This window comes from Molothrus ater, chromosome 21, assembly GCF_012460135.2.
Source record: "Molothrus ater isolate BHLD 08-10-18 breed brown headed cowbird chromosome 21, BPBGC_Mater_1.1, whole genome shotgun sequence".
Taxonomy (NCBI): Eukaryota; Metazoa; Chordata; class Aves; order Passeriformes; family Icteridae; genus Molothrus; species Molothrus ater.
Genome location: NC_050498.2, coordinates 5,471,332 through 5,490,271, shown reverse-complemented (window position 1 = coordinate 5,490,271; position 18,940 = coordinate 5,471,332). Strand labels below are relative to the sequence as shown.

General features: G+C 48.8%; 1 protein-coding gene across 4 annotated transcripts in view; it reads left to right on the top strand.

Annotated features, from left to right (window-relative positions):
* Positions 1 to 18,940, top strand: part of AP2B1 (adaptor related protein complex 2 subunit beta 1) — a 77,991-nt gene extending 59,051 nt beyond the window's left edge. For all 4 annotated transcript variants that reach the window (XM_036394968.2, XM_036394965.2, XM_036394966.2 and 1 more), the window contains 4 exons: positions 5,709 to 5,793; positions 6,665 to 6,751; positions 14,891 to 15,045; positions 16,731 to 18,940. In XM_036394968.2, the coding sequence (XP_036250861.1) occupies positions 5,709 to 5,793; positions 6,665 to 6,751; positions 14,891 to 15,045; positions 16,731 to 16,805 (402 nt within the window). In that variant the 3' untranslated portion in view covers positions 16,806 to 18,940. The remainder of the gene's footprint in view (positions 1 to 5,708; positions 5,794 to 6,664; positions 6,752 to 14,890; positions 15,046 to 16,730) is intronic.

The following is an 18,940-nucleotide window of genomic DNA, read 5'->3' as shown; positions in this document are numbered from 1 at the left end:
GTTGACCTTCCTGGGTGTTTGATAGCCATGGAGACACCTCTGGGAGTTGTACAGGTCTCCCTGGCTCCTGCAGGGTTGCCTTTTCACAACCAAAGCAGTGGTGACACTGCTGGTGACATGTGAGCTGCTAGGGCCATGCCAGCTGGGTGAGGTGTCTTTGGCACCATGTGTGTGAGACCTTCAGCTATTCCCTCCTAAAACAGGGATTTGCACTGGTGGGAATATTAAGTCTTCCAGGTAGTTCTTCAAGTCAAATTTGGAGTTAGAAAATGCCTGGGCTGAGAGCCTTTCTATGCTAAAGAGATCCACTGTTCCTAATAATTGGCTTTTTAACAGCTAGGAGATGCTGTGAAATTGGAATACCCATTGGAGCACACAAGAGTTGCTCCCCTGATCCTGGAAATGGGTGAAGTGGAGCCAACCTGCAGCCAGAGTTCCAGAGCTCAGGCTTGGCCTGTCATGGCACAAACCTGATCATCTCTTCTGTGAGATTATGGCCCCTTGCAGGAGACAGTGCAGGTGAAAATGAGCTGTAGGCAGTCCTGGAGCAGCAGCAAGCCTGCCTGAGGCTGGAGCCACTCTCCTGGGATGCACACTCAGAATGCACCATCAGTGTGTCACATCCTGCTGGCAGCTGCCAGCCCTGCTTGCTGCAGCTACAGAGCATGCAGCTGAAAAAAGCTGGAATGCTTCAAACTGCTTTTTTTTATTTAATTCAGTAAAATTATCAGAGTGTGGAAAGGGAAAGGTCTGCCAGCTGCATTTCTCCCTGAGGAGGGGCACTTGGAAACACAGAATCTGTGCAGGGTGAGCTGAAGGATACTTTTGTTGCTTGAAATGAGTTTGGCAAAACCTTTTTATAGAGACAGAGGAGGAAGGTGCAGCTTCTTCACTGAGGAAATATCAGTGTTGTTAATGCAGTGGGTGATGCTTATCCTTCCTGCTGTAACTCATCACCTGTGCTCCTCCACGCTCCAGTGTCTGGCAGTGCAGAACCGCTGGAGCTCTCATTCATCAGAGCTGTTAATGGAGCTCAGGTCACAAACACAGCACTCAGAACTTGCAGACAGATTTCACACATCCAGCTCTCTGTGGGAATCGTTGTGAGCAGCAATTCCAGCCAGCAGATGTTCACTCTCCAGAGCCTGCTCGATAAATGACACAGTATCTGCCCGTGGGTGAGAATCCCTGACCAGCCACCACACAACACCTGTGGGTAGCTCGATGGGAAGATGCTGCTTGGGTTTGTTGCCTGGGTTATTCTTCAACAGTCTCTGTTTGTGAGAGTCTTATTTCAGCAAAGAACCCTCCTGGGAACACTCTGAATTAAGGACTTGGATCACAGCTTGGCATCTGTGGCCAGTTCCTCACTCAGCTGTGGAAAGCTGTTGGTTTGGAGGTTAAGAGCACGTCTGCCACATGGTACAGCACATTTATAAATTGTACATTTTGAACTTGAAGTGCAGCAAGGCACAGGAGAGCACAACCCCTCCCAGTAAGTCTGTGTTCCCTGACTATTGATGTAACCCTTGCTGTGCCTGCACAGCTCCAGGCTCAGCCCTGTGGGGAGAGCACACACAGAAGAAGCACAAACCCGTGGCTGGCAGAGGCTGCAGGCACCCCTGGCATCCTGAGAGCCCTTCCTGTCACAGACATCTTTTATGGAAAATCCTTTCCTTAGGATTTTTTCTCCTGAGAAGCTGAGAAGCCTCAAGAACAAAATGTAACCAATGGTTATCTGCTGCTGTGGAATGCAACAGGTGCATCAGGGATTGGTCTGATGTGGTTGTTTTTAATTAATGGCCAATCACAGCCCAGCTGGCTTAGACTCTCTGTCCAAGACACAAGCTTTTGTTACCATTCTTCCTTTTCTATTCTTAGCCAGCCTTCTGATGAAACCCTTTCTTCTATTCTTTTAGTATAGTTTTAATATAATATATATCGTAAGATAATAAATCAAGCCTTCTGAAACATGGAGTCAGATCCTCATCTCTTCCCTCATCCTCAGACTCCTGTGAACACCATCACACCCTTCCTGTCACACAAAATGAAGTGGAGGAGCAGTTTTCCCTGGGGGCAGAGCAGCAGACTGTCACAGAGCAAGCCATGACCTGGTGAGGTAAAAAAAGGCTCTGCAGAGGAGAGTTGTTCTTGCCTTAACAGTTTGGCTGTTACCAGGCTCTAAAGCAAAACCCAACTTAAGTAAATCCTTAATTTAGTGTAGGTGCTAATGGGATTCCAAGTGGGTATGTTGTGTACTTGCTGCTGATGGAAAGCATCTGTGTTGCTTTCAGACTTGACTTTGAAAGTCAGTTCTGTTGCTCAAGTCTGAGATTTAAAGCATCAGAAACCTACACTATTGAAGAAAATAACTTGACACTGTTCCTATGAGGTACTTCTTCCCCAAAATACCATGTTTGGGCTCTCAGAGGGCTGGACTGCAAGAAAGTTCTTCAGAAGGGTGCTCGTGCTGGAAGGTGAACGAATCTATTCCAGGGGTTACTTCTAGAGGTGCTGCTTCCTCTAGTCAGATCATGAACAAGACATAAGTGATTTGTAACCCTGAGCCAATTTTTAGTGAGCTCACACCTTTTCAACAGTCAAGCATCACATGAAAATCTGCCACCTTTTGACTTCTATCCCTCAGAGCTTTGCTGGCTGCTTGACTTAATTCACAAGGTACTAATATTTTTTTTCCCTCTCTAAAAGATCACAAATGGAAAGCCATTTTTATTAAAAATGCTTCTGTTTCAACTCTGAAATGTCTGAAGCTAAAGGTCTAGCTAGAGATTTAATAGTTCATGTCCAGGTCAGCAGGTTAAAGCAGAGCCATGAGCAAAGTTAGTCTGGACTGGAGGATTTGTTGAATGCAAGCAGGGGTTTCTTTACAGGCATATCAAACCTGAAGAGGCTTCTCAGCTCCTGCTATCACATCAGATGTCAGTGCCTGTCTCAGGACAATGTTCTCACCTGAGGAGCACTGGATTTTTTTGGAAAGTCACTGTTATTACCTGCTCAGCTTCTTGCAGGTGCTGCTGTGGATCTGCTTTTGTAGCCTGTCAGATGGCACTGGGTGCTCCTGATGTGGAGCATGACCTTGGGAAGCTGTTACCAACTCAGGGGGCCTCTTCTTGGTGTGAGTTTCCCCATCCAGGTGTCTTTTGATGGCCCAGGTCTTGTGGAGCCCAGTTTGGGGGAAGTGTGTGGTGGTGAACAACAGAAGCTCATTTTGAGGAGCTCCCCAGTCATGTCCCAGTGCTGTAGGTTCAGGAGAGCCTTTTCCACCCTATGTGCAAAAGTTATTTGTTACAGCTGATTCCTGCATGATTACAGCTGCTTGCAAGGTGACATGTGATGTCATTCCTGAACCCAGTGATGCAGTTTGGGAGGAAGGCTTCCATGTGGCTTGATTTTTCTTTACTGGGAAGAAATTGCACTTCAGAGCATCTTAATTGGGTAGCTCTCCAGAGATAGCCAAAGCAGCTTACTCAGTGTGTTTCTGCAGAGTTGAGAAGCAGGTCAGCAGATACCTTTTTATAGCATCCTTATAACTGCAGGGACAGGGCTGGCATATTAATTTGGAGTGTGCCTCTAAAACCGTGACTGGAGAGAGGGAGCTGCTTTCCAGCCCCTCTTGTAAGAAACTGCTGTTGTATGGCAACAACAATTAGCTACAAAAGCTAAGTAATCTCTGTTGTTCTAAGGCAAGGCAATTAATCATTAAATCAGACTTGGAAAAGATCTTGGGTCGTGCAGTGTAGTCCCTGCTATGCTTTGTTGTTTTCCTACAGTTCCTCTTATTGAGAGCATTGTCAAGGCTGATTTTAACTGTAAGTCCAAGCACTGGAGCTTCTTTTATCCTCAGAGGAATTTAGTGCTGCTTAATAATTCTCACTGTTGGTTTTCCCAGACATTTAGCCTAAATTTTCCCTCTCCTGGCTCATCTCCATGACTTATATCCAAGCACAGCATCTGGAATGGCTGCACTGCTGTCCCTCCCCCAGCTCTCCCCTCCCAGACTCTGAAGTGCATTTTTGGCTCCTCACCCAGTGTGTTCCATCATATTTTGCAGTGGTGAATCACTGAAGTCCACCCACCAATCTGCTTTTACCCCTCTGGTTCAAACACTGAACATCCAACTCGTGAGCATGACGCCAGCAATCAGAGCATGGAACCAGTCCCTGGTACAGAGAACCAATCCCAGGTTTTTCCTCAGTTGCACCATCATTTGTGTGGTTTTAGTGGGCTTTAGACTAATCCCTTCTTAAGCTGGTTTGCACTGGGGGAATTAAATACAAGCTGCTACCTTTAGTGATGGCTGAAAAGTAGAAACACCACAGATTGTCACATTTACCTTTCTGCAGTTCTTTGCACTTCTGGGACCTCACAATTGCCAGAAGAGTTTGTTTGGGAGCTTGATCTCCTTCCACTTGTCTCTGGTTTTTACCAACATTTGTGGGTGTCCTTCCCAACTTGCCCCTGTAGGACAATAGATTTTCCCAGTAGGACATCAATATATGTAATTATTAATGTCAACGAAGTTTGTCTTGCCATAAATCTTTGTAGCAGCAAATTTATTCCTTTGGCTCAGCATTTAGCATGGTCTGGTTTGTGTTCATGGTGACAAATGGGAGAACTCCCTCTGGGGGTTTTCAAACAAAGTGGGAGCTCCAATGGCTCCTGAAATTCCCCACACAACCTCAATTCTGGGTCTTTCTTACAAGACTTAAGATCCCTTCCTTGCAGCAAAGGCAGGTGTCTGCTGAGCTGTGCTCCCATGACAGGCTCCAGCTGTGTGGGCTGACGTGGGGAGAGCATGAGAGGCATGGAAATAAAGCTCAGAGGTGCCTTTTCCTGAGCTGTGCTGTGACACTGCACCTCTCAGACCTCCCATTTGCTCCTGCTTGTCCCAGCAGCTCTCAGCCTGGGGAGAACTGTTAGCAGAGATTAGTGGGGAACATGGCAAGTGTGTGTGATAAAGGCAAAGCAGATAAGGGCAAACTCCCTGGCTGGTGGAGTTTAATGACACTGAGAATTAAGTCTTTTGTCAAGTGATGTTTTTTTTTTTTTACCTGATTGCTCTCTAGCAGGGCTTTCTTCTTCCAGGAATCAATACCCAGCACATATTCCCTATTTAGATTTTACTGAGGGAAAGGCAGGAATCTTGGGAGATGCTGCAAGGAAGATGCAGGCAATGGACTCATTTGAGGCTTTCTAGAAAGTGTCTGGACTGAGACAGGACTAATCAAAGAGGTGAAAAATAAGGAAATGAAGGTGAAAATGAAGAATACTGCTCAGGGGTTTGGAGCTGGGGAATGACAAGAGTGGGTGATGAAGAAGCTGATGTGCAGTGTGACAGACATGATAGCAGGTGTGTGCAACCAAGAGGTTGGGATGTACCTGTAAGAAATGAGGAGAGGGAGAGACTGAGCAAGAGCAGGAAATAGCCAGGATGCTGCTGTGAGCCCCTGAGTGGAGCTGGCTCTGAAGCAGCACAATGAAAGGTTCACAGGAGAAGTTTGGGCAGCTTTCAGTGAAAATGGAGCAGGGGACTGGTCCTTTCTGAACCTGCCCAGGAGCTCAGTACCATCCCATTCAGAGCTGGCCTCTGCTCAGAGAGAGCACTCCAGGGTGATGAGACTGTGTGTGATCCCTTTGCTTTTCCAGCTGAGAGAGACTCTTTAACCTCCCTGTTTTTTCTGTGACAGGTGGCTGTGAAAAACAACATTGATGTCTTTTACTTCAGCTGCCTCATCCCTCTCAACGTGCTTTTCGTGGAGGATGGCAAAATGGGTGAGTGCTTTGGGGTGTGTGCTGAGCCTCCTGCAGCCAGGCTGTGCCCAGCTGGAGCTGCAGGTGCCTCCTGGCTCTGTTTTACCTGTGCCTTGACCTTCAAGCCATTGCATCTCAGCAGGTCTGGTCTGGTTGTCCCTGTTGTCCTGTCCCCATTGTCCTCCAGCTGCAGAACCCAAGTCCCTTCCTCTCATTCTCTCAGCCAGGTGGATCTGTTTTCTTTGAAGCTGATTTTTTTTTTTTATTTGTTTGGGTTGGATTTGTTGTAGTTTTGGGGTTTTTTGATGATTTGATTCACTTGAATGGGTCTAGGATTTGCCCCCATACCATTTTCACTGGAATTTTTGTATTCCTAGTCACCTTTATTGTATTCCTAAACTGCATCACTGGGTTCAGGAATGACATCACATGTCACCTTGCAAGCAGCTGTAATCATGCAGGAATCAGTTGTCACAAATAACTGTATTTGTATTCCTAGTCACCATTTTCCCTGGAATTTTTGTATTCCTAGTCACCTTTATTGTAAAAGTTTTGTTTGAATTGGCTGGAAGTTGCTAGAAAAGCAGCTTTCACTAACATAATCCTAAATATGTGGATCTCCTTCCTTCTTGTCAAATCCTGCATATTCTTGGCTTGTAAACAGCTCATGTGGCAAAGACTATCTCTCTTTTGGGGGAGGCCAAAATCCATCAAAGCTTTGCTGCTTTTACAAGAGACTGAGGTAAATCCAGGAATAAATCTGTTCCCAGCAGGGCAGAAAGTTCCCAAAAGCCCTTCAGTGTGTCTACTTTGGAATATTCTGTGGTGTGTTAATTAATGCTGGGGTCCTGTGAGGATCCCAACAGTGCTGAGGGGATTTTTTTGTTTCTAGAGCGCCAGGTCTTCCTTGCAACATGGAAGGATATTCCAAATGAAAATGAGCTTCAGTTCCAGATTAAAGACTGTCACCTGAATGCTGGTGAGTAGCTTCATTCTGCCATGCTGAGAGCACTTTTGATGTATTGCCATTAAAAATCACCTTATTAATATCACCTCAGTAAAATAAGCTGATGGCTGATGAAGATGTAAGTATTGCACTTTTGAATAGCACAGCCTGGGATCCTAGGGCTTGTTTCAGTCAAAAACTTTAGCTGGGTCCCCATAAAAGCACATCTAAAAATCCCAAGTCTTTGATTTGACCAGTCTGTTTCTTCCTTTCATTCTGGACCTTGTATTCTTGTTTTTCCCTTTTATACTTTGCTTCCCTGCAAAGCTGCTCTTTAAATGGAGCTGAATATTGGTGTTGGGGCTGTTCAGCAACCCTGTCCTGCTGCTGTGAGTTGTGATCAAAGTGTTCCAGCCCTGCTGCATCACCCTGGGCCACTCACTTCACCTTTTGGCAGCTTCTTTCTTCTTTTCTGTTATGAAAGATTTAACCCTACAGAAACTGCAGAGTGTTGGGTGTTTGAGGAGGACAGGCCATGTGGGAAGGGTGTGCTGATGTTAGCTGAGAATTGATGCATTTTCATCATGTTTGGTCCCCTTCAGTTTGTTTGGCTGTAGAGTTTCCTCTGTGAGCATCTTGTACGTGTGACCTTACTACTGCTGAAGGATAAGGGAGTGTAAAAGGGTGGATTGGGGCCAGCTCAGCAGCTCTGCTCCTGTTCTGGAGGTTCTGGACAGGAGCCAAGTGATTCTACCAAAAGCTGCTCTGTTTCACAGATGAAAGAAGTGTCCCTATTGATTACCAACCCTGTAACCTTTTTATTCTCTCATGCCTGCTATTACACAATGAACACCCTCGTGCTTCAATAGCAGACAGAAACCATGGGTCTCTTTGTACTCATAATTATTACTATTTTGGAATATAAAAGCTGGAGCACGCAAGAGGAGGGGAAAAATAGCAGCTGTTGGACCTTATGACTTGATTTCACTGTGGGGTTTGAAATGAGAACAACCTCTGTGCCTCCCCCAGTCCTTCCTCTGCTCCTGACTGAGCTTGGCATTGCCTCTCCCCCTGCACTGCAGAGCTGCTGCTGCTGCTGCTGCTGCCTTCTGCCCTGGCCATGCCCTGGCTGCATCCAGGGCTCTTTATCTCCAATCAGAAACACTGATTGGAAATGAAGAGCCCTGGAAGCTGCTCATTTTGGTGTTGAGGTGCTGCCTGGAAGGGGATGTGGTTGGGAAGATTGCTGTTCCTGCAGCCTGGCCTCCCCCTCCTCCCTCTGGAAGAGGATGTTATGAAATTTGGAGTGACAGAATGCTCCCCATTGCAGAAGGGTTTGCCAGCTCAGGGCCAGGCTGCTCAGCCAGGCCTGGGGTGCTCAGGGGAGGACAAGTTTCCAGCTCTCAGGGAGAGCAGGGAACACCAGGCAGTTCCTCTCAGTGGGATCTGCAGCCTCTCCAGAGCACAACCCATCCCTTGGGCTGCTTGGGGAGTGCTGGACCTGCCAGGACCTGCCAGCCTCTTTGGCAGAAAGTGAGTCTCACCTCATAAACAGATTCCAAACACTTCCAGCCACCGAGGCTTCTGTTTCTGCTGCCCTCACCTCCTCCCTCTTGCAACTCCTCCTTGACCACCTGGGCTTGAGCATGGGGCAAGCCAAGAGCTTGCAGGAGGGAAAACCAGGGAAATCTTGTGTGCTTACCTGAGCCCCTTGTATTTTTTCTATATTTTCTTTTTTTTTTTTTTTTTTTTTTAACCAGTGCAGCCCTGACTCAGCCTGCTCACCTTGATTTCCTACAGGCAGTTACCTCCTCTAGCTCAGACCATCCTAAGAGCACCAAGCCTTGCTTGCACAAGGATCAGCCAAATCCAAAACCCATGGAGGGCTGGAATTCCAGCATCCTCAGGGGTGCAGGCTTCTCTCAGCATGGCAAGTGAGACACTAGGGCAGAGGCAGAATAGGCTGGGTGAAATCTGAGTCCATCTTCTAGTTTGCACCAGAGCAAGGGTGTGTGCCTGGCCATGTGCATCAGTAGGGTGATAATTTTCAAGACTCACAATTTTGATTGTTTAAATCCAGTGTAAATAGGTTTAAGACTATCCATTATTCCAAAAAAAAGCAAGTTTGCATGTACAATTTTTAGGAACTTGATCCTTGTGGAGGAAGGGCTGGTTCCTGTTCCAAAGACTCTCCTGCAGGAGATGTGTAACCACAATAAAGCTCTCAGTTTGGGCTGTCAGTGGTTGTGGTGTTCTTTGCAGGTTTGCAATGCACTCGTGGCAGAGCTGCACAAAACTCTGCAGATCCCAGCAGCTCCTCACCAGACCTGAGGAGAGGCTGGGTTTGTGCACAGGGAACAGCTCTGGAGCACTGCTGGCTCCTTGGAGTGAGCTGTTCTCCCTGCTGGGAGCTGCTGGGGTCAGTCATTCATGCCCAGCCTGAGCCCACCCACCAGGTGGTGAGTGCTGAGACACCATTCATGCCTCAGCCTCCCTGATCCCAGCCCTGTGACGTGAGTGCAGCTGGAGCTAAAAATACCCAGCTCCCAGAGCTGGGCCCTAGCACAGCTCCAGCAGCCACTCAGAGCCCTGTGGAGCAGCTGGGCTGGGAGAGGCTGGGCAGGAGTGTGATCCCTGCACCCTCAGAGCCTGCCTCCCCTTCTCCCATCTCTCCTTCTCCCATCTCTCCTTCTCCCATCTCTCCTTCTCCCATCTCTCCTTCTCCCAGCTCCCCTTCTCCCAGCTCCCCTTCTCCCAGCTCCCCTTCTCCCATCTCTCCTTTTCCCATCTCTCCTTTTCCCATCTCTCCTCCTCCCATCTGTCCTTCTCCCAGCTCCCCTTCTCCCATCTCTCCTTCTCCCAGCTCCCCATCTCCCAGCTGCAAACAGCCTTTCCTTTCATGAATTCTCACATCTGTGCTGTGTGAGGAGCAGGAGAAGTTCTGTGCAGCCATCCTGGAGGCCCTGCAGAGCAGTCAAGCAGGGGGTGCTGCTCTTCCTCAGTGGAGAAACTGAAATTTGAATTTCTTTCTCTCTAAACACCCAGCACTTATTTCCTATTTAGATTTTACTGAGGGAAAGGCAGGAATCTTGGGAGATGCTGCAAGGAAACTGCAGGCAATGGACCCACTTGAGGCTTTCTAGAAAGTGTCTGAACTGAGACAGGAGTAATCAAAGAGGTGAAAAATAAGGAAATGAAGGTGAAAATGAAGAATGCTGCCCAGTGGAACTGGGGAATGACAAGAGTGGGTGATGAAGAAGCTGATGTGCAGTGTGACAGACATGCAGGTGTGTGCAACCAAGAGGTTGGGATGTACCTGTAAGAAATGAGGAGAGGGAAGAGCAGGAAAGAGCCAGGATGGTGCTGTGAGCTCAGGAACTGGCTCTGAAGTGAGTTAGACTTGAAACAGGGATTTGTTGGGGGCTGGGATTTGATCTGTCAGAAAAGCAGTGTGTGAGTTTCTTGTACATCCAGAGCTGTCTGTCACAGTGCAACAGTCACCTTACAGCACCTCCTGTGCAAACTGCAGACTCCTCTCCAGGTTATTGCTTTTCCTCCTTCAAACAAAAAGGAGATAAACACAGACAGCAGAGAAGCTTCTGTGGCAGTCTGTGCTCCCAGGCCTTTGTAGGTAAAAGATCCATCCTGTGCCCACAAGACAAGTTTGAGCTTTGGTGGGATGGCACAAAAAGCTCCTGTCCCTGGCAGCTCATCCCAAAGCAGTGAGCAAACAGAAAGTCTTGGCTGCTGCAGGTAGCCCAGAGCAGGGCAAGAGAAGCCAAGCATAAGGTGCCAGGCTGTGGGATGAGGAGCAGGTCCCTGTAAGTGGGAATTGGGCTCTGATCTGTGTCTCCACCATCTTTGCTTCCAAAAAAAGCAAATCCTGGACCTTTGAAGGTATTCCCACCGTTCCCCAGTGACTCAGGGAGAGATGAGTGCTTAGATCAGGACTTGGGGCTCAGGTTCCCCAGTGGCGAGAGATGGACCTGGCCTGAGGCTGTTCCTGAGGGCTGTGGAGGAACAAGTCCCTCTGGAGCTGTTCCATGGGGCCAAGGTGTGCTTGGGATGCCCTGCACATCTTGAATTCATCAGAGCTGCTCCGTGCATCAGCCTCTTAGGAAGAGGTTGGGAAAGTTCCCTTGAGAAAACCTCATTCAGAAATAATGAAAAACACAAGGTCATGGTTATAGCCCAGCATTCTCATTTCTTATTAATCCAGTGATAAATTAATTGATTTGGGGTTTTTTAAATGAAAATACATCAATCTAGTGCATGAAAATAGATTGCTTAACTGTTATAGCTCAAATATTCTGGGTGCTGTTGGTGCAGCTGAGGTTTCCCCTGTAACTGAGCATGCACTGAAGCTCAGTTTGCCTTGTTTACACTGGGTTTTTTCAGCATGCTAAGTTTGACTAAATTCTAAAGGATCACTACATTAGGATATGCAAATCAGATGAGCTAAATGGTTTTCTTTTTCCTAAACACTGCTTACCCAAACCCACAGAGTGAAAGAGGATGAGCTGACTTGCACATGGAGATTTCCTCCCATTTAATGGTATTCCATCAGTTGCTGTGCTATTCAGCACAGGAATTTTGGTTTAATTTGTTTATCACTGATCCACAATTTGGTTGTGAAACAGCAGCTTTCATGTTTTGAGTTGAACGTGGCTTTATTGGTATGCAGTGGTCACTTTGTTTTTCTCCCCCAGATAATTTGCTAATGCCAGAAAAAAGGTAAATTGGATTTTATTTTGATGAAAAAACCTGGGGGGAAATCATACACAAGCTTGCATGGGATGTTGTTTTTTTTGTGTGTGCAAATCTTGTAGCTGATAGTTTAATAAATTACAAAACTGGTGCATATTACATGTCCTGGAAATAAATGTAGTGTCAGAACATTGCCCCAAGTGCCTCCCCACTGGATCAGCCTGTGCTTGGTATTTGAATGCAGTTCTTGGCTGGATGCTCAGAACCATTCAGGTGCTGCTAGAAATGGCACAGGGATGTTCTGGGCTATCACAGCATAAAATATAAGCATTAAATTGTACTTTCTGCTACGGAGTGCTTGCTGCAGACTGCCACAAAGGTCAGACAAGGTGGATGGTCAGTGTTGGCTCTGAGCTGTGCCTGTCCTTGGTGCACACCCCCCCTGCCAGGTGCTCATCTTGGCTCTCTGAGTTCAGGTGTGAAGTTCTTAAGCTGGTGGGCAGAAGATTTGAGCTCATCCTTTGCTTTACCCGGGAGAAAAATGCTGTTAAAAAAGGATTGGGTCCCTTCAGTGCAAAGGACTTGTGAGCTGTTGAGTTGTTCCTCCCTGTTGTTTCCATGTTCACTGCTTGGCTGTGGGACTGAGGTCAAAAATTCTGGTCAGAAAGGAAAATACAAGGAAAACAAACCAAACAAACCAGCCCTGAAAGCTGGGCTGATGTCAGAGGCTTCCCTGGCCTTGGTGATGGCCAAACCTCCCTGTGTCCTTCCCTTGTGCTTCAGGAGGGTTCTGAGAAGAAACCTTGAGACAAAACAAAGTTGCTGTGCAGGGCCAGCTGTGCCTTGTGCTGCTTTGCTGAAGGACTTGTGTGCTGTGCTTTGCAGAGTCCCCAGAGTCACCCAGCCCTGCTGCAGCCTCCCTGGGCTCTGGGGGCCTGGGCTCAGCTCCCTGCTCCCAGCAAGATCTGCCTGGCTTTATTTCATTTATTTATTTTTTTAAATAAAGGCTGTGCTGTCACATGGCATTAGCGGTCCTGCCTTCAGCCAGCCCCAGCCTGCCACTGTTGCTTAGCAACTCTGATGATCTCCAAAATCCAAATTGCTGATACTCCAGAGCACAGGAGGGATGGGAGCTGCTTCCTGGGGGGAGAGGGGCTCAGCTCTCCCCAAATCTGTGCTCAGATTGGGGGCAGGAGGGTCAGGCCAGCCAAGCATCAGCTCCAGCTGCTCACCATTGCTCTGGCTGAGGCAGGGCATCTTTTGCTGGGGCTTTTTGTGCTCTTTGGAGGTTAACTGAGGTCAGGGGAGCAGAAAATGGGCTTCCTAGGGTTTGCCCTGCCTCACTTTCCCTCCCTGTATCCCCCTCCAAGCACATTCCTGCTCTGAAGTGTGCCCCTCAGCAGAGGCTGGGGGTGTTTCCATGGCAAGAGGAGCCATCACATGAAGATTCTGGTGTAGGAGCAGCTGCTCTGTGGCTGTGTCTCACCTGCTGAGCTCCCTAGACACAGCTCCCCTGCTCTGCCATCACCCCCTGTGATGGGGTAGCAGCCAAAATTGCAGCTTCTCATTCCAGTCCTGCATCCCTGCTCCCCAGGGAATGCCTTTACTCTGACAGCATCTCCCAGCAGAGGGGAGGCTGCTGTGGCAGGTGTCAGGCTTGCTGGAGAAAGTCCTTGCCAGTAGTTCCACCTTCCAGAGGCGTGAGGTTTAACCCACAGCCTGTCAAAATGGGTCCAAAAAATCCCATTTAATACCAGCAACCCTCTCAGACAAGGATGTCCTGTCTGAGCCTGTGCTTGTGTTGGACACTTTGCCTTCCCAAGGGCCTGGAGGCTCCTGTTGATGCCTTGGGAGCATAAGAATATGAGAATTGGGGCTTCACTGCTGGTGGGTGATGTCCTTGCAGCATGGATTAATCCCAGCCACGCTCCCTGTGAGCAGGGGACTGCTCTGCACTGCCCATTTCCCAAGTCTGGCTGAGTTTATTGTGGAGAGGAGGAGTATGGGTGGGAGGAGGAGACAGGCAATGAGGGGTTTTAAGCAAAAGATCTCATTAGTTACATATATCAGCCAGTTTCCATAGTAACTGGGGAAGAGAGGAAGCCTAAATCTGAGTGTGTCTGGGTGGCTGCATGCCTGAACCATCCTGGGCCTGCAGGGAGCTGCTCTGGAGCCTGGGGAGCAAAGGGGTGCACAGAGGGTGCAGGCTGCCCTGGGGAGAGGCGGTGGATCCCAGTGTCTGCATCAGGGTGTGGATCTGCCTTTTTCTTCCTCCTCCCACCATTCCCTGGGCCATGAACAGGCTCTGCTGTCCTCTCTCCAGTCCCTCAGCACAGACTGGTGTCCACTGGTGTCAGGTCTGGCACCCTGTGGATGGATTAGAGCTGCTTGGTCACTTGGTGCTGCTCCCCTGCTGCTGTCCTGCTCCCTGTGCTCCTTAGATGGATCCCACATTTCCAGTCTCTGGCCTTTCAGTGCTAGTTGGTTTAAGGCTCTTTCTGTCCCTCATTTTTTGTCATAAATGACCCAGCCTGCTCTGAATGACCCAGCACAGATAAAGTGTCCTTAAGTTTCTCCTGCTGGGCAACAGGAATGGGAATTTGCCAATGATGCTTATCAGGTGTGGGATCTTCCACCCAAAGTGTGACTGTGCCCCTTTACAGGCATCCACAGCCTGATGTTTGCTCTGTGCTGAGGAACTCCTTGGCATCCAGGGGCTGCTGGTTTGGGTCCTGGTGTTCTGTGGATTTGTCCTGGTGTTCTGGTTTCCTCAAAAAGTCCCTTAGAAATAATGTGTGTGACAATGACACCCATCCAGGTGTGCAGCTGAAATCACACCTCATCTGCAAGGTCTGAGGTCAGGCTGTGTGTTAAAACCATACCACAGCCCTGTGGTGTCTGGAGACAGTGCCTGGGGGGTGGTTTACCCTTTCAAGTAATTACTTTTTTAAAAAGAGAAAGGATTTTTGCTACCTTGTAGGACATTGATTAGGCCAGAAGTGTCTGTGTGTGAGCAAAGTAGGAGGGAGCTCTTGTGGCTGGGACACAACCTCAGAACCTGAGCACGCCTCAGGCTGTGATCTTTGTTCTTTTCCACCTTCATCTTCTGACTTTTTGGCTGCCTGTAGGTGGATGGGGGTTGTAGAGAAAGCAGAGTTCCCTTCCCCTCTGAGCAGCCTTTAAAGTCTCACCTTGATCAAGTCCTGAGTGACCCAGGGCAGTGAGAGCCCTGTGAAATGGGCAAATGCTCACCAAGAGATCACAGCCTGAAGGGAATGAGGTGGGCCCATGGAGTGAACTGGAATTTTTTTCTTCTTGTTGTCATGTGTGCTCCTGTCCCCAGGGAAGCAGCCAGCATTTCCCTGTGCCCTTGCATCCTGGGAATGCTCCCCAGGGCTCTCCTGTCTCTGCAGATGATGGATCTGAACTAACAGATGCCCTTTTTTCCCTCCCTTCCCTCCAAAGACACTGTCTCCAGCAAGCTGCAGAACAACAATGTCTACACCATTGCCAAGAGGAACGTGGAGGGGCAGGACATGCTCTACCAGTCCCTGAAGCTCACCAATGGCATCTGGATCCTGGCTGAGCTGCGCATCCAGCCCGGGAACCCCAACTACACGGTGAGATCTCACAGGGCAGGGCACAGCCTGGGCTCCTGCTGCTCACCCACACCCTGAGCCCTTCCTTCCTGCCCTTCCTCCCTGGGCTATTCAGTGGGTACCCAGGGTGAAGGAGGAAAATGATCAATCTGACTACCATGTTTCTAGAAGGCTAATTTATTATTTTATCATATATCATATATTATATTATATAAGATATATGATATCATATTCTATTGTATTATATATGATATTACATTACATTATATTATTGTTTTAATTTTTATTATTTATACTATATTATGCTATATTTATTATACTATATTTATTAGTGTATTTATTGAATAGTATATTATATTTAGTATTTATTATAGTATTTATTATACTATAATTTATTATTTTATTATTTATACTATATTATACTATATTAACTATACTATACTAATTATACTACTATTATGCTATATTTACTATACTACTATACTACTATTATACTATATTAACTATACTATACTAAGGAATAGAGGAAGGATACTGACAGAAGGCTACAAGGAATGAAAATGAAAACTTGTGACTCCTTCCAGAGTCTCAACACAGCTAGTTGTGATTGTTCATTAAGTTAAAACAATTCACATGACACCAATCAAACAATGACCAGTTGGTAAACAGTGTCCAAACCACATTCCAAAGCAGCAAAACACAGGAGAAGCAATCAGATAATTGTTGTTTTCTTTTTTCTCTGAGGCTTCTCAGCTTGCCAGGAGAAGAAATCCTGGAAAAGGGATTTTTTCAGGAAACAGGACAGTGACACCTCGCTCTGTGTTGAGGGAGATGCTGTTAATTTGGCTGGGGGGGGTGAGGAGGGAGTGCCTAACACAGGAAAAGTGAGGAGCAACAGAACTCCCCTGCTCTGCCACCAGTGAGCTGGGCCAGTGCCTGCTCAGCAATGAGCAGTGACTTGCCAAGGTTACCCAGAGATAAAGCCAAGAGATATTAGCAAGGAAGCACTGCCAGGGAGCCCTTCCCCCTCTTCCAGACAAGGGGAAATTTATGCCCCGCCGTGTTCCCGGCTGTCTGTGGCCCTGTGCTGGCACCAGCCCGGGGCTGGGGGGAAGGTGCTCTCTGTCCTGCTTCATGCACCCCTGTGACTCTTCTCTTTGACTTCACTGCCCTTCTGAGGGACCTGTGTGTCTCTGGTATTAGAGGATTTATCTCCTCTTGGAAGCTGTGCCAGGAGTTTTGAGAGAAATGTGTGGTCCGGGGAGCTGCGGGGTGGATGTGAGCGCTGGAAGGTGATTTAAAGTGTTTGCACAAGGTTTGATGCTGCAAGCCTGGTCTCAGCCTGATCTTTGCTTTAGAGAGGAGTGACAGCCAAGTTCGTGTCCATCAGGACTGAGCAGCAGATCTTTAGAAGCCCTTGGGTTTAGTGCTGTGATTTGCAGCCTGAGAACACGCACAGGTCCCTTGTCTCAGTTTGGGACCATGTCCCCTTTTTCCTCCTGCCCGTGGGGCCACCTACATTTGCTGAGAATTTGGGAGTTTGCTTTTGTTTTCCTCCTGCTTTCAGCAAGCTCTGAAAGGGCACTTTGAGGTTGGTGATGAAGAAAGCAGGACAAACATTCAGTGTGATTGTCAGCAGCCATGTCCAACCATTCATTCCCTTGTGGCAGGAATTCCAGCACTAACCTCTCCTCTCCTCTCCACAGCTCTCCCTGAAATGCCGAGCTCCAGAAGTGTCCCAGTACATCTACCAGGCCTACGATGCCATCTTGAAAAACTAACAGGAGGTGGAGCCTGTGCCTCACCCTGCAGAAGGAGGGGGGGAAAAGGGGTCCCCAGAGCCTCCTTCACCGCCAGCGCAGGGAAGAGCACTCCTAACTGGAAGCAGCTGTATTCATGTGTAGGATTGCAGTCAAAGGCACTGATTAAACAAGGTAGCAATTAGTATCCACGTGCTAATGATGATAGGGAACAAGCCCCTTTGGTATTTTTAGCGTCCATGGAGTTTGTAACCACTGCTTCAGACTACTCCCATGTGCCCCTCGCCCCTCACTCATCCGTTCTCGTGGGCTTCTCTCCCATTTTGTGCCAATGTTCAGTGTTTTCTAAATGGCTTTAGGTGTAGTTTGGATTTTGTAAAATAACTGCTCATTGGAAAAACGAAAAAACACCGAGCAAAAACCACACGTCTGCTCATTAAAACAAGGCAAAAGTGTCGAAAACATAACACTGCACTTTATTTTATATTTTTATACTTTTTTTTTGAGTTTTTCTATTGTAATTGGCTTAAAGGGAAGGTGATTGCAAGGAAGTCTTGGGAGCCCTGCAGGGACATGGGGCTCTAGCAGGGTGAGCACAGCCTCGGGGAATTAGGAACAGAGCCATCAGTGGGGTCCTGGGAGGGGGATGGAGCCCTAAGGAGGGGTTTTTATTACTCTTGTGCTGGCTTCTATGGTGTTTTCACTCCAGCCATCTCCCTGCCTCATCAGCTGGTGATTTGAGCAGTGAGGCTGCTTTTGTGTGGGGAGGAGCTGCAGGCCTGGATGGGTAACAGGGCAGGGGTGATGAAATGAAGGAAATGAGCCCGTTCTTAGAGCAAAAGGCTCATGCCAGAGCTCCAGGTATGGCCTCTGCATCCTCACCCATGTGCAGCCCCTCTTCCTCCCATTCTTTCTGTGCCTGCTGAGGCCAAGCTGCCTCCTCAGCCATCCCTGAGCTGTGCCCCCCTCTCCCAGTGCTGGCCCTGGCAATTCCCAGGCTCGTGGTGCCACATCCAGGTGTGGCACTGTCACTTCCCCAGTGGGGCTGCAGCATCACCCAGGCCCCCACAGAGAGGGGCTGCTGCTGGCAGTGCCCCAGGATGCCAGGGGAGTGGAGTGGCTCTCCCTGTTGCCCTGCTGCCCCCAAAGCCCAGGCTGGGCATGGTGGGAGATGCTTTGGGCCTGGCACTGTTTGCTCCCTGCCTGCCTGGGGCACTCAGCTTCAGCTGGGCTGGGTGGAGCAGGTCATGGGAGGGTTTCTCCCTTTGGCAGCTCCACTCTTTGTGCCCAGCACAGTGGCCAGAGCCAGCCAGGTTCCTGCTCTGAGTCCCAAGCAGCCCCATGCCCTGGCCCCTGTTTTCCAAGCTGTCCCTTAGAGCCAGGATTGTTTCCCTTCCAGTCCACAGCTGTGGAGTCGCCCCATTGCAACCACTCAGTGCTGCAGCACCAGCAGTGAAAGCAAAGCCTCCTGCATGTCCCTGCTCCATCCATAGCTTGTCCTGCTTAATCCAACCCCAATCCAGACCAGCCTCTCCCTCCCCAGCATGCTTGGACATCTCCTCCCCAGCTAACAAAGCTCTTGCGTGTAGCAACCCCCCTGTTGTCCTTTTAGACACCACTTTCCAAGTCAGTAAATGTTTCACGGTGGGAGATCGTTCATCAGGGCTTTGGCACTGGCTGCAGCCAAGAACCCAGTGCTGGGAAAAGGTCACAGTGTCCTGGGAGAGGCTCCAGCAGGACCCTGAGGAAGGTATGTCCCTGTGTAGGAACCCCTGGGCTCTGGCTGGGGGGAAGAAAGTGGGGCAGAGCTGGAGCAACCCGGCCCTCGAGCCTTGCCCAGTGTGCTGGGAGGGGATTTGCTCCGAGCCCTGCGGCTGCAGTGTAAAAATCATTAACAGAGCAATTAAGGAAGCGCCGGCGGCGCTGATGCTGTGTGGGGCAGGGAGGAGAGCACAGCTTCGATGTGGGGAGGGGTTGCTGAGCACCCCCTTCTCTTGCCAAATTCCTTCCCAGCTTTTGGGGTGGGTGTCTGAGCCCGGGTTGGGGCCGGGGCTCGTCGGTGCCGTTCCCTCCGCCCCCGCTCGTTCGAGTGTTCCCGTTCGTGTTGCTCTTCAGGCTTCCCCTGCCCTCCGTGTCAATAAAGTCATTTCCACGAG